We start from the raw sequence: 14,934 nt of genomic DNA, 5'->3' as shown, positions 1-14,934 counted from the left end.
AAGTGACAGCTCTAAGCAAATGTGGAGGCCTGTGCTCAAAGACCACCTGCCCCTCCTGCCTCACCATCGCCACTTCTCTACAACCAACTCCTCCCTGGAGCCCTCTCGGACGCGAGCCCCACTCCCCTCCCGCTCTGGGCCCTGGTCTCACTCTGTCCGCCCCCATCCCACAGCACTTCCTGCCTTGGTTTTTAAGAGACACACCCTGTGTGTCCCTTGCAAACAGTGGCCTCATCGAATCCTCCCCTCCCCCGGCAGGTGGTGCTCACTAGCTTCACTTTATAGAAGGGGACCTGGTGTCCACAGACAGCAAGTGACTCACCCAGGGTCCCAGCTAGCAAGAGAGGGAGCCGAGTCCCAAACCCATGCCTGGCTCCCAGACTGGTGGGCTTTCCCCTGGACCACACCCTTCCAGTGCAACTCTGGAGCTGCTTCTTAATTTCTCATGCCAGAATCAGCAGCAGCATTTATTGGGCACCTACTGTGTGCAGTCCCTGCCCTCAGGGAGCTCCCAGTTGTGCTGGGGATGCCCAGACATGAGGGAAGACTTAGTCACGTAGGGCAGAGAGTCAGAACTCGGGGTGAGCAGAGGTGAGGAGGAGGCCTGAGGGTTGGAGGGGCAGGGAGGACAGGGCGGTTCCCTCTGTTTGGCTGTGGCTGTAGCTGTGTCTGACACCTCCTAGCAGCCTCCAAACAGGGCTGACCGCACCTGAGCCAGGAGGGAGAGATGCATGAAGAAAGGCATGGGTGACTCCGTCAAGGAGGGAGGGGTGGGTGGGCAACCAAGTGTGACTGGGAGAATACTTGGGGCTCAGCTCACCCCCTTCCCTCAGCATCCAGAGCTGTCCCAGCTACACCCTCCAAACCCAGGCAGTGAGGAGCCAGTTCCTCCATTCTTTCTACACTTCTTTCTCCTGACCTTTTCCCCTTCCTCAAGCACTCCCAAGCAGCTGGTCCATGCCGGGCCCTGGCCTGGGGAGGGGGGCTCAGACCTCTTCTTGTCCAAGCCAACCCCAGCATCCCAGACTATGCCAGGCCACACCAACCCCAGGGGACTGACCCCAAGTGGCCACCAGCGATTTATTGGAAGAACTGGAGGGTGCTGGCTGTCCTGGGGCTGGAACAGGACCGTCAGGAAGCTGAGCAGGGCTGGAACCAGGATCCCCAGGTGCAGCTTGGGAAGGGGTGGGAGAGAGGCCACCCCTTGTCTCCCGTCCTCCCATCTGACGGGATTGGCCGCCCCAGCCCCGTCCCAGGTGGTGGTGATCCGGCAAGAGCGGGCGGGGCAGACCAGCGTCTCGCTGCTGTGGCAGGAGCCCGAGCAGCCGAACGGCATCATCCTGGAGTATGAGATCAAGTACTACGAGAAGGTACCACGGGCAGGACAGAGTGGGAGGGGCTGGGCCAGCAGGGCAGGGCCCACTGACCACCGTCCCGTGGCAGGACAAGGAGATGCAGAGCTACTCCACCCTCAAGGCTGTCACCACCAGAGCCACCGTCTCCGGCCTCAAACCGGGCACACGCTACGTGTTCCAGGTCCGAGCCCGCACCTCAGCAGGCTGTGGCCGCTTCAGCCAGGCCATGGAGGTGGAGACCGGGAAACCCCGTGAGTGCAGGGAGGGGGCGGGCGTGGGCGCGGAGCAGCCCAGGCGCCAGGACCCTGGGGTTGGGGGAGTGGGCCAGGAGAGAGCTAGTGCGGGCTGAGCTGGTGCCAATGCAGGATTTCTGCTCTCCTGGCCCTACCAAGTGGGGTTGTTGGAGTTTTTTATTTAATTGAGACAGAGTTTCACTCTGCCACCCAGGCTGGAGTGCAGTGGCGCAATCTCGGCTCATTGCAGCCTCCACCTCCCGAGTAAGTTCAAGGGATTCTTCTGCCTCAGCCTCCACAGTAGCTGGAATTACAGGTTTGAGCCACCACACCCGACTAATTTTTTTTTTTTTTTAGATGGAGTCTTGCTCTGTCGCCCAGGCTAGAGTGCAGTGGTGCGATCTCGGCTCACTGCAACCTCCACCTCCCAGGTTCAAGCAATTCTCCTGCCCGGGCCTCCCAAGTAGCTGGGAGTACAGGCGCCCACCACCACACCTGGCTAATTTTTGTATTTTTTGTAGAGACGGGGTTTCACCATCTTGGCCAGGCTGGTCTGGAACGCCTGACCTTGTGATCGGCCTCCCAAAGTGCTGGGATTACAGGCATGAGCCACCGCTGCCAGACTAATTTTTTGTGTATTTAATAGAAATGGGGTTTCACCATGTTGACCAGGCTGGTCTTGACCTCCTGAACTCAGGTGATCTGCCTGCCTTGGCCTCCCAAAGTGCTGGGATTACAGGCATGAGCCACTGCACCCGGCCTCTGTTGGCATTTGCACAGATGAAAAACAGGCTAAGAGAAGGACAATTGCTTGCCTAAGGCATCTTGCCATCAGCAGAGATGGTGACAGCCCCGCAACACACAATGGCTGGTACTGAGATGAGTGTCAGGGTCTGGGACCAGCGGCATTGGTCTCACCTGGGGACTTACCAAAAATGCGAATTCCCAGTCCTCACCCCAGGCACTGTCACATTTGGGACCCTCTGACTTTGAGGCTGTCCCTTTCACTCTCCCCGTGCCCCAATCTCCAGCCTGAGTCAGGGTCTCCTGTATGTGCACCCACCACGTGGTAGAGCTAGGACAGGGCTAGTGACCGCCCACCTGGTGCTCCCTAGTGCGTCTGAGTGCCTCCGGTGCTCGTAGGCCTGGCACTCCCTCGAGACCACCTGGATGGGAATCCTGAGCCCTCCATCCCATGTACTGTGTGGCCTCGGGTCAATTCCTCGAGTTCTCTGAGCCTCTTTCCATCTGAAAACTGAAGATAGTGCTGGGGTCACCCTGGAAGGGACATGGGGAGGGTTTACTGGGGCTTGAAGGTACAGCTCTCAGCACACTCCGTGTTGTCACTGTCGGGGTAACAGGAAGGACAGGCGTTTATTGGCTCAGAGGACATGCGACTCTTTTCCGGTCCCACAGCCCCAAGAGGCAGCGGCACCAGCATTAGGAAGCCGGGCATCCAGGTCTCAGGAGCTTGAAGAGGAAGCTTAGTAGAGGGTGGGGTGGGAACAGAGGAAGAGCTGGCCTGCGCCCTGACTCTGAGCTGGCTCATGGCTAAGGAGGCTCCCCACTGGCTCCAGGGTCCCAGCCAGGCAGGCTCAGAGGACTGCCAGACCCCTGGGCCCAAGGCCAGGGCTGAGAGCCTGGTCCCCCAACCCTGGCTTTCCCCTGCAGGGCCCCGCTATGACACCAGGACCATTGTCTGGATCTGCCTGACGCTCATCACGGGCCTGGTGGTTCTTCTGCTCCTGCTCATCTGCAAGAAGAGGTGGGTGGTCTGGCCCAGCCACACTCAGCCCCTCCTCTCAAGCGCTGTACCTCCTGCCTGCCCCCAGCCCCACCGAGCCGGTGGTCCCCGTGTGCCTGGGGCTGGCTTACTTACAAATACACCACCTCATTTAACCTAATGACATGCCAGTGATGTAGAGATTCTGACCTCACTTTGCAGGTGAGTAAATTGGGGATCAGAGAGGTTAGGCTTCTTGCCAGAATCACACAGTTGATAAATGCCAGAGCTAGGACATGAGCCTAGATCTGTCAAACTCAAGCCCATACTCTCGGTTACTTTGTCCTCTCCCGCTCCATTTTGGGGAGAGGTGGAGAGAGGATAGTGTGTGGGCTTGGGGTCCCAGACAATGAGAACTGTAAGGGTCATCTAACTGATGGAGAAATGCTGACCCAGGGAAGGGAAGGGGCTGGCCAAGGTCACCCAGTGTAGTTGGCCACAGAAGCCTCATCTCCCAATGCCCCCACCAAGGGTGGTTTCATATAACATGGGGCTAACAGCATCGTAGACTTTGCCAAGAGGGTCAGGTGGACTGGAGGACATGTTGAGGATCCCACAGTGCTTGTGACCATCATGGCTGTCACGGTTTAGCTGGGTTGAGAGCCTGGAGTCAGGGACTCTCCCCTGCAGACTTTGTAAGGAGCAGGAGCTGACCTGTCAGGGGAAGGGGCATGAAGAGAGAAGCCATGAACTCGTCCCCTGGTTGGGGTCAGCTCCTGGGCTAGGGATGGCCTGGCCTCAGGCAGGGCGGTGCCCTCCTCTGCAGGCACTGTGGCTACAGCAAGGCCTTCCAGGACTCAGACGAGGAGAAGATGCACTATCAGAATGGACAGGGTGAGTGCAGAGGCCCAGAGGTCTGGGGCAGAGGGAAGGCCACAGGGGACCCAGTGCTGGACTGGGGATGGCACAGATGGGAAGGAGGAAGGTGCCCAGTGAAAAAACCAGAGCCCAAGAGACAGATTCCAGGGTGTCACAGAGACCTGGTGCCCCAGAGGGCAGCACCGTTCATGCCTCCTGGACTCTCAGATTCCATTCGGGATGCTAGAGATCCTCTCCCCAGGGAAGGGCACGCATTTGTATATGATTTCGGGGTGGGAGTGCATATACTCTTGGACAAGAACCCCTACTACGGAGAGATTTTCAGGATCCTGTAGAGATCCCAGACAACAAGGTTGAATCTGGAGATCCCTCCCTCCACGCCTTGCTCCTGTGCCCATGGCAGACATTAGCATCAAGCATGGTGCTGATTCCCACTGGGCCTGGGTGCAGCCTCAGACTCCTCCTTAACTACTTTTTATTTTTATTTTATTTTATTTATTTTATTTTTTTCTGAGACGGAGTCTCTCTCTGTTGCCAAGGCTGGAGTGCAATGGCTCAATCTCACCTCACTGCAACCTCTGCCTCCAGAGGTGAAGCGATTCTCCTGCCTCAGCCTCCCAAGTAGCTCAGATTACAAGCATTCACCATACACTGCTAATTTTTGTATTTTTAGTAGAAACAAGGTTTCACCATGTTGTCCAGGCTGGTCTCGAACTCTTGACCTCAAGTGATCCGCCCGCCTTGGCCTCCTAAAAAGCTGGGATTACAGGCATGAGCCATCACGCCCGGCCAGAAACTATTTTCAATGAATCAAAGTTGACCCTTGTGGCAAAAACTTATTTTTGCTACATTCTACTCCAGAACAATTTAGAAAGATCTCAAGGACTGTAAAAGTGACCCCAGAAAATGACAGACATGCCCAGAACTCACCGGAGACTCCACAGCCCCATAGAAACCCCAGAGCGACTCCAGAGACCCCACTTTCACTTGGAAAGTACTTATGGGGTGCGTGTTGTTTGCTACCACATCCAGAGATTCCCAGAGACACCCCTCACCCCACCCCAGACCCATCCCAGGCCCAGGGAATGCCGGGAGAGAGCAATCCCTCCTGGGCCCCCCTGAAGGCCCTCCTCCTGCCCCTCAGCACCCCCACCTGTCTTCCTGCCTCTGCACCACCCCCCGGGAAAGCTCCCAGAGCCCCAGTTCTATGCGGAACCCCACACCTACGAGGAGCCGGGCCGGGCGGGCCGCAGTTTCACTCGGGAGATCGAGGCCTCTAGGATCCACATAGAGAAAATCATCGGCTCTGGTGAGTCTCAGGGGTTGTGAGGGCGGGGCCAGCACGGGGCAAGGTAGGGGCACCCAGGGCAGAGGGAGCGTGTGACCTAGGCCTCTGGCAGGCCCAGGGGGTACAAGGGCCTGGGAGGCTGGGGGAGTCTGAGGGTCCCACTGCCCTCCCTCCCCACCTGCCCCTCTCGGGGCTTGCAGGAGAGTCCGGGGAAGTCTGCTACGGGAGGCTGCGGGTGCCAGGGCAGCGGGATGTGCCCGTGGCCATCAAGGCCCTCAAAGCCGGCTACACAGAGAGACAGAGGCGGGACTTCCTGAGTGAGGCGTCCATCATGGGGCAGTTCGACCATCCCAACATCATCCGCCTCGAGGGTGTCGTCACCCGTGGTAGGTGCCAGGCAAGGACAGCCTCCCCCTGCAGTGCCCCTCCTTCCTGGAGAGGCCTCTGGGTCCATCCCTTCATCCATCCTGCTCTGCCCCACCTGACCCTGTCTTCTTGGTTCAGGTCCCCGAATGACTCGGGGTGCCCAGAGCGTGGGACCCCAGTGGAAACCCAAGGCACCCTGGGGCTTCCATTGCTGGCACAGGTCCTGGGATGGTGGTGTGCTCCTGGGGTCTCTGATCAGCAGTCCTGAGCCCCAAACCAAGAGCCACCCTCTCCCCACTGCCCGCCCAGGCCGCCTGGCAATGATCGTGACCGAGTACATGGAGAACGGCTCTCTGGACACCTTCCTGAGGGTGCGTGTCCCACCCCTGCCTCTCGCATGGGCTTGGGGAGGGAGGTTCAGTCTGGGTGTTGGGAGATAGTGCAAAGCCCTCTAAGCCCCCTCCCTGGCTTGGACACCACAGGCCGGGGGGCGGGAGGCAGGTATAGGGAGGAGGTCTTCGAGGTCATCCAGTCGAACTGCCTTTCGGCCCCCATTGCATGAAAATGCTTCTGCTCCATGGGATCCTGCTGCCCTGCACACAGGCTGAGGGGGGTGCCTCTGTGGGAATCCAGGCCCCACCCAGCTGGGGGGCATGCTGGCTGTGGTGGAGATGGCTGGATTCCCAGCTCCTGCCCACAGTTTCTTTGCTGGATGCTCTTAGGCACAGAGCTTAACCTTTCTGGGCCTCCATCTCTCGTTACACAAAATGGGTAAGCAGTCATTGCTGCCCCACCTACCTCGCAGGGTTGCTGTGAGGGTAAAGGAGACCAGGAGAATAACCCTTAACTGCAAGATGCTTCAGAAGTAGTGACGCACTTGGTAAATTGCAAAGCGCCGTCTCAACTCGAGAGCATCCTGCAGATGGGAGGGGTTCCTGTTCACGGACCAGGCGCCTCACTGGGCTTTCCTGAAGCCCAAGCCGTGTCCCCCTGCAGACCCACGACGGGCAGTTCACCATCATGCAGCTGCTGGGCATGCTGAGAGGAGTGGGTGCCGGCATGCGCTACCTCTCAGACCTGGGCTACGTCCACCGAGACCTGGCTGCCCGCAACGTCCTGGTTGACAGCAACCTGGTCTGCAAAGTGTCTGACTTCGGGCTCTCACGGGTGCTGGAGGACGACCCGGATGCTGCCTACACCACCACGGTGCGTCGCCCACACTCCTTCCGGCTAGACTGGGGAGTGGGGAGGTGGCGCCGGTGGCACCCAGGGCCCAACAATTCTTCTGCAAGTAGCTGAATGAAGTTGGCAGTTTCGGGGTGGCCCTCAACCTGGGGCACATCCTGCTTCTCCTCTTCACGCCAGTGCCTTCCTCTGGGAAATGGGAACAGCCTTGCCTGCCTTTCCTCTGTCACCAGGTGGCCAGGGGAGACCCCAGGGCTGGTCCCCACGGTCACTCACTCACTCACTCACCAGGAGACTTCAGGAGGGTTGGAATCTCCCCGAATTGTACCCAGACTCCATATCTGTCTCTAAAGTTTGCCTAAAACCCAGCTGTTTTCAAACACGTTCCATGGGGATTTGGACCTCTCTAGAGGTGCCTTAGGGGCAGCCTTAAAGGCAGGAGCTGAGTGCACAGGGGCCAGTTTCCACCCTGGCCCCAATAGGAGCCCTCCCTTAGCCTCTGTCCCACAGCCTCTGAGTAAGGTTTCGCGTGGAGAAAGGATCCTGTGACAACAAAAGAAAGAAGGAAGGAAAGGAAGGAGGGAGTGGAGAGAGGGAGGGAGGGAGGGAGGGAGGGAGGAGGGAAGGAAGGAAGGGAGGGAGGAAGGGAAGGAAGGAAGGGAGGGAGGAAGGGAAGGAAGGAAAGGAGGGAGGGAGGGAGGAGGGAAAGTGGGAGGGAAGGAGGGAAAGAAGGGAGAGAGGAAGGGAGGAAGGGGGAGGGAAAAGAAAGGAGGGAAGGAAGGAAGGAGAAAAAGAAGAAAGGAAGGGAAGGGGAGGGAAGAGGAGGGGAGGGGAGGGAAAGGATGAAGGGAAGGAAGGATGGAGGGAAGGAGGGAGGGAGGGAAGGAAGGAGGGAGGAAGGGAGGGAAGGAGAGATGGAGTAGGGGAGGAAGGAAGGAAGGAGGGAAGGAGGAAGAAAGGAGGGAAGGAAAGGAGAGAGGGAGGGAGGAAAGAGGAGGGAAATGAGGGAAGGAAGGAAGGTGGAAAGGAAGGAAGAAGGGAAGGGGAGAGAAGGGGAGAGGGAAGGGAGGAAGGGAGGGAAGGAGAGAAGGAATGAGGGAGGGAGTGGGGGAGGAAGGAAGGGAAGGAGGAAGGGAGGAAGGAAGGACAAGAAGGAGAGAAGGAGGAAAGGAGGGATGGAGGGAAGGAAGGAGGGGAGGGAGAGAAAGAGGGAGGGAGTGGGGGAGGAAGGAAGGAAGGGAGAGAGGGAGGGAGGAAGGAAGGGAGGGAGGGAGGAAGGAGAGAAGGAGGGAGGAAGGAAGGAAGGGAGGGAGGGAGGGAGGAAGGAGAGAAGGAGGAAGGGAGGGAGGGAGGAAGGAGAGAAGAAGAAGGAAGGAGGGAAGGAGAGAAGGAAGGAGGGAGGGTGGGAGGGAAGGGAGAGAAGGAGGGAGGGAGTGGGGGAGGAAGGAAGGAAGGAAGGGAGAGAGGGAGGGAGGAAGGAAGGGAGGAAGGAGAGAAGGAGGAAGGAAGGAGGGAAGGAGAGAAGGAAGGAAGGAGGAGGGAGGGAGGGAAGGAGGAGGAGGGAGAGAAGGAGGGAGGCAGGCAGGAAGGAAAGAAGGACGGAAGGAAAGGAGGGAGGGAGGAAGGTGGGAGGGAAAGAAGAAAGGAGGGAAGGAAGGACAGAAAGAGGGAGGAAGGAAGAAGGGAAGGAAGGAAAGGAGGAGGAAAGGAAGGAAGGGAGGAGGAAAAAAAGGGAGAAAGGAAGAAGGGAAGGGAGGAAGGGAGGAGAAAGGAGAAGGAAGTGGGGGAAGAGAAGGAAGAGCAAGAGTTAGAAAATGACTAGGCTGTGGCCCCTGAGCCCCCTTGGCTTGTGACGGGTATTGGCTGAGCACCTGTTTGTACCAGGCGTCTCAATCCTTCCTTCATCTTCACGGCGGCTCTTGTGGGGCCTCCCTCGGGACAGGTGCTCTGGGAAGGTGGGGGCTGTGTTGTCCCCCTGGACTGGGAAACAGGACCCCAGTGTTTAGCTCTGTGATTCAGATGGCTCGGGGGACACCCTGCCAGGCCTGGGCAGCCCCTCGACTCTTGTGTGTCTGTCGCAGGGCGGGAAGATCCCCATCCGTTGGACGGCCCCAGAGGCCATCGCCTTCCGCACCTTCTCCTCAGCCAGCGACGTGTGGAGCTTCGGCGTGGTCATGTGGGAGGTGCTGGCCTACGGGGAGCGGCCCTACTGGAACATGACCAATCGGGATGTGAGTGCCCGGCCCTGGCAGGGCCGCGGGCGGTGGAGCCTCGGGGTGCAGGGAGGGACGGCTGAGCCCAGCGCTGATCCCCTGCAGGTCATCAGCTCCGTGGAGGAGGGGTACCGCCTGCCCGCGCCCATGGGCTGCCCTCGAGCCCTGCACCAGCTCATGCTCGACTGCTGGCACAAGGACCGGGCGCAGCGGCCTCGCTTCTCCCAGATTGTCAGTGTCCTCGATGCGCTGATCCGCAGCCCCGAGAGTCTCAGGGCCACCGCCACTGTCAGCAGGTGCCTTGTGCCCACCCCAGCTCCTTGAGGCCCAGCTGCCTCCCAGTATTGCCCCAGATCTGTCCCTGGGACAGTTTGACCCTGACACTAGGACCAGGCCCAGCCTGGGCCCCTGGCCCCTGCCCTGCCTAACCCTTTCCTCAGCCTGCTTCTTTTGGGGGTCCAGCCTCCCGAACCCTCTGGCCACTTACCAAGAGCCCCTGTGCCTCAGGTGCCCACCCCCTGCCTTCGCCCGGAGCTGCTTTGACCTCCGAGGGGGCAGCGGTGGCGGTGGGGGCCTCACCGTGGGGGACTGGCTGGACTCCATCCGCATGGGCCGGTACCGAGACCACTTCGCTGCGGGCGGCTACTCCTCTCTGGGCATGGTGCTACGCATGAACGCCCAGTGAGTGACGGGTGGGGCTGGGGGCCCATGCGTGTGGGGGCAGGGGCGGGGACCCAGAGGCAGGGCCTCCAGGGAGGCTATAGGACCAGATCCATGGCCCTGGCTGCGTGCGGGGCTCCCAGCCTCCCAGGCCCAGCTGGCCAGCAGCACCCTTCCTTCACAGGGACGTGCGTGCCCTGGGCATCACCCTCATGGGCCACCAGAAGAAGATCCTGGGCAGCATTCAGACCATGCGGGCCCAGCTGACCAGCACCCAGGGGCCCCGCCGGCACCTCTGATGCACAGCCAGCAGGGCCCAGGAGGCCACCAAGCCCACCCCAGGTCATGCCAGTGGCAGAGGACATGAGGGGCTGGCAGCAGGCAGGGCGGCCCCAGGCCTCTGCCCTCCTCTTGGGCACTAGAGGGGCTGAAGGCTTCGCCACAGGACCTGGAGTTATCAGGGGTCAGGTGCCTGGGAAGGGGCCTTTGGTGGCCGCCCTGGCCAGGACACCTGTCCCCCAGGGCAGGCACCTTCTCTTTTCCAGAGCCTGGGGCCTCCACGCCCCAGAGTCCAACAGGGACATCACTCGCCTGCCTCTGTGTGCGTGCATGTCTGTGTGTGGTGGGGGGTGTTCTCACAAGGTCATGGGATCCCATGTGAACAGTGTGTGATCAAGTGTGTCCACCCCTTCGGGTCTCAGCATGGACGTGTGCACGTTATGAGTGTGTGCTGATCCGTTAAGGCTGGAGGCACATGTGGGTGATGGTGGATGGTGTGTCATGAATGAGGAGGTGTGTGAGCAGGGAACTCAGTGTGACACCGCCAGGTCCAGCACCCACGGGGGCAGGGGAGAGGCTCACCCCTATGTCCCCCCACACCTGGAGGCTGGAGCCAGGGGCCACTTCTGAACTGCACCAGCACCAGGCCCACCCTCGTCTCTGCCTGGGTGAGCCCACCCTGGCTGTATCTCAGGTCTGGGTCCTCCCTCTAGCCGAGGAGGCCACTTGCAGCCTCCACCCGGCTCTCACCGCTGCTTCAACAGGAAAACAGGGTTCCCGGCCAGTCCCGCTGGCCGCCTTCATGGAGGCATCACGGCAGAGCACATGAGATGCCCTCAGCTGGGCTTGGCTGCCTGGCCAGGGCCAGGGGCTCAGCAGCCCCCTCTAGCCTCTGATGCCTTCCCTCCACGGCCCAGGTCTCCTCACTCAAAGTCCCTTCGCCAACCTTTCAATGCCCAGCCCTGACGCCTGCCCTTTGTCCCCCAGGCCTAGGATCAGGGACCAGAGGATCCTATCTTCTCAGTCCCCAACCCACCCCTTCCTGTAGCATATGGGGAGACTGAGGCCTGGAGAGAGGGGTGATGCCCCGTCCCAGGTCGCACCGCAACCAAGCGCCAGAGTCGGGGCTCCGGCCTCCCGCCAAGGCTCTCGTCCCCATACACCGTCCCACATGGGCGCTGGGGGTGAAAGTGCCCTGGAAGCCCCTCCCCTGTCACACTGACCTCCCCCTTACGGCCCACCAGGGTATGTAAATATCTCTTTTCTACCATGTCAGAATATTTTTTCCTCACTCCTGACAATGCAAAAATGGTCTTCAAAGCACATAAAAAGCACCCAGGGTGAGAAAGCCACATCCCGGGGGCCATTGGCAGGCAGGGAAGCAGGAACCCCACTGTGTGCCCCCTGCCAGCCCCAGAGGGAGCGGCGAGCCCAGCTGCCCAGCCCTGTCCCCCCTCCCCATAGCCAGCACAGCTATCCCGCAGGGACACCAGCACTGAGCCCCCTCTCCCTTCTGCAATAATTCGGGGAGTCTCAGCCCCATCCAGGTGCCGCGGCCAGCTCTCTACACCTCTATATATTATATTACTATATAGCCGAGCTGTTCTTCCTTCCTATGGAAGTCGGAAACATGGTCAGAACACGATCTGGGGGGGGATCGTGTCTTCCTCCCCACCCCACCCCACTCTTACCCGGTTTCTGGGCTCTGGATCCTCACAGTCATGGAGGCGCCGTGGGCCTGGCACTTGCAAAAGTGTGGCCCCTCACTCTAGTGTGGGGTCCATCTCAGGGTCCCAGGGATCTGCCTTTCTGTGGTCTCCATCCTGACTCTTGAACTTACCCACAAGAAGAATAAATTCTGCCTCATCTTTGCCTGTGTCCCCCATTTTTTCCCCATCGCTACAAGCTTGACATCTCCTGTTGGGGAAGGGCCAGCCTCATACTGAGCGCCTACTGTTTGCATCCCATCCATTTTTCTCCCCTCTGGTTTTCTCATCTGTCTGGGGAGGTGGGATTAGTGCATGGATTGTACATACGGGGAAGCTGAGTCCTGGTTCAGCCAACCTGCCTAAAGCCAAGGACAGACCGGGGGATGAATCAGAACCTAGAATTGTCACACCCCAAATCCCAGGCTCAGCTAGGAAGCACCCCACAGCCCCAAATTCTCTCTTCCAAGGGATGCACATGGTACTTAACCATAGAGTCCAGTCCCAGCTGGGCATTGCCCTTGAGTTCTCTTGGGGGAGAAAGATGCCCCCCTGGAAGAGGAGTACACAGGGAAAGGACATTTCCTGGGAACAACTTCCTCAGGATCAAGGGGGGCCACTGGGAGACCTGGGTGCTGGGAGGCAGAACGGGAAAGACAGGATCCGAGCATCTTCCAGAGTTACGTCAGGGAGCTGAGGACCCCCTCTGCTCATGGGGAAAGGGAACAGCAGCAGGGGTTCTGGGCAGGAGACAGAGGCAGAGGCAGAGCACATAACAACAGCATCCATTTGTGCCAGTGGCTCAGACATTTGGAAAAGGTGCTCCAGGGTCTTTGAGATGAGGGAGTGGATGATCTCCAACTGAGAGAAGGGCTTCACTCCTGAACCTCCCTCAAACTGGGGAAGTGGGAACAGGCAGAAAACACCTACGCTGCATTTCCTACATGTCTCACTCAGAATCACAATAGCCCTATGAGATTGAGAATATCATCCCCCACTTACACATGGGCAAAAGCTTGCTCGGAGAGGCCAATGTCCCACATGGCAGAGCCACCATGTAAAGCTAAATCTGTCCGATTTCAAGCCAGCTATGCTTCCCCTGAGACTCCAAACTAAGCGCCAGGCCCTTCCCCACAAAACCAGTTGTTTCCTATGAGGAAGAATCTGTTACTACAGACTTCTCTTCCCTTAAGGAGAAGAGACCCTAACATCCTATTGGACGATAGGATCCAATCATCAGATCCTAATCAACACCTGCTCTGTGCTGGGCGCCACTGGGGGTACGAGACAATGAGATGCAGCCCTTCTTCTCAGAAGCTCAGAGACTAGGTGGAGCTGCAGACTGAACAAAAGAGGTTCCCTCAATCACACCCAATGTGCTAAGTGTCCAAAAAATGGAGCACACAGAAGTGTTCTAGAGGGTCAGAGAGAACCTTGACAGGCAGGTCTGACATGGAGGACTTAACAGAGGAGGAATCATTTCAGTTGGGCACTGAAAAATGAGAAGGGTTTGGAGGTTGATTTCTGAGGCAGTCCTTTGTGTAAGGTATGGAATGCAAAGGAGAGGAAGAATACAGCCAGAGCAGAAACAAACCATGTTCATGGATGGCGAGCCTCACCACCACAACGCTGGCTATGCCCTTCCAATTTAATCTATACATTTTATTTCCAATAACAATTGCAGTGGGGTTTTCCCGGCAACTTGACAGAGTCATCCCCAAATGTACATGGAATAATAAAGAACCCAGAATAGCCAAGACAATTTTGAAAAAGAAAGAGGAAGAGGAAGGGAATCTCACCCTAGCAGGTATCAATAGGCACTATGGAGCTCTAATAATTAAAATAGTGTGATTTGGTCCCAGGAATAGACCAACAGATAATAAAACAGAGAATAATGCCTAGGGGCAGATCAAAATATATAGGAGAGTGTGAAACACGACAAAGGATAAAATGGTCTTGTTAACAGATGATGTTGAACAATTGAATACCCCTACTGGAAAACATAAAATTGGATCCCTGCTCACAACATTCACAAAATAAGTTCCAGGTTGGTTAAAGTCCTAAATGTGAAGAGCACACTATAAAACGTTTTAAAAGAAAACAGAGGAAAGTAACTTTATGATCTTAGAGTAGAAACGAAACAAAACACAAAAAGCATAAATGATTTTTAAAGTGATAAATCTTATTACAATTAAGAACTTCTCTTTGGCAAAAGATGAATAGATTTGTTAAGGCCACTGGCTGGGAGAAGATATTTGCAGCCCATATAAGCAAGAGAAAATTAGTTTCCAAAAGAATTTTTTTAAAAGACTCCAGAGAATCAATCTACCAAAACATTCCAGAGCAGTAGGAAAATGGGCAAAAAATGTGAATAAATACCAGAGGAAGAAATTTGAAAGGCCAAACAAGATATAAAAGAGTCTCAACATCACTAGTAAACATGGAAATGCAAACTGAAACAATAACGAGATGGCTTATTACACCAATCCGATTGGCAAAATTAGTGTCTAACGGGAGTATTGATGAAGAGATGGGGGAAATACCAATGTTTATAAACTGATGGGAATTTAAATTTGCACAACTACTTTGGAGAGCTATTTGAAAATGCTTGATAAACTTTAAGACGAGCAAATCTATGATCCAGTCAACTTCACCACTGATGTGTGATTCTTAGGTTAAGTTTCCTAATCGGGGCCTGAGTCAGGGATTCTTGTGCAGTGATTTATTGAAGCAGAGCTCTTAGGTGAAAGGGAGATGGGATGGCAGATAGGGTGGAAGCGCTAGGCAGTGATATGTTCTCGGTTGGAGATTAGCTTCAATCTGATCCCATGGGAGCTCTGGGGCATGAGTGACAACACAGAGTCGGTCTACCTCGAGGCAAGGGAGCCAAGATTTTCTACCCCCATGTCACTCAGTCATCAGCTATGGCCACCCCATGGGGAGGATGGGGAAGTAGAGCAACTGTGGGCAAGGGAGTTCCCAAGAAGCGAGTAGCTCTGAGCCCTTAGCATCAACACTCACAGCTAGGGGGTGGGAACACCTACAGG

General features: G+C 57.0%; 1 protein-coding gene across 1 annotated transcript in view; it reads left to right on the top strand.

The window, feature by feature from the left end:
- The window catches only part of EPHA8 (EPH receptor A8), a 40,517-nt gene extending 28,466 nt beyond the window's left edge, over window positions 1-12,051 (top strand). The window contains exons 6-17 of the mRNA XM_055262130.2: window positions 1,246-1,370; window positions 1,444-1,606; window positions 3,260-3,353; window positions 4,138-4,205; window positions 5,335-5,499; window positions 5,679-5,864; window positions 6,154-6,215; window positions 6,841-7,050; window positions 9,111-9,260; window positions 9,348-9,538; window positions 9,750-9,923; window positions 10,087-12,051. Coding sequence (XP_055118105.1) covers window positions 1,246-1,370; window positions 1,444-1,606; window positions 3,260-3,353; window positions 4,138-4,205; window positions 5,335-5,499; window positions 5,679-5,864; window positions 6,154-6,215; window positions 6,841-7,050; window positions 9,111-9,260; window positions 9,348-9,538; window positions 9,750-9,923; window positions 10,087-10,201 — 1,703 coding nt within the window. The 3' untranslated portion in view covers window positions 10,202-12,051. The remainder of the gene's footprint in view (window positions 1-1,245; window positions 1,371-1,443; window positions 1,607-3,259; window positions 3,354-4,137; window positions 4,206-5,334; window positions 5,500-5,678; window positions 5,865-6,153; window positions 6,216-6,840; window positions 7,051-9,110; window positions 9,261-9,347; window positions 9,539-9,749; window positions 9,924-10,086) is intronic.
- The last annotated feature ends 2,883 nt before the right edge of the window (window positions 12,052-14,934 follow it).

The sequence above is a fragment of the Symphalangus syndactylus genome, chromosome 22 (assembly GCF_028878055.3).
Source record: "Symphalangus syndactylus isolate Jambi chromosome 22, NHGRI_mSymSyn1-v2.1_pri, whole genome shotgun sequence".
Lineage (NCBI taxonomy): Eukaryota > Metazoa > Chordata > Mammalia > Primates > Hylobatidae > Symphalangus > Symphalangus syndactylus.
The sequence above is the reverse complement of the archived record's forward strand: the minus strand, read 5'-3'. Positions and strand labels throughout refer to the sequence as shown.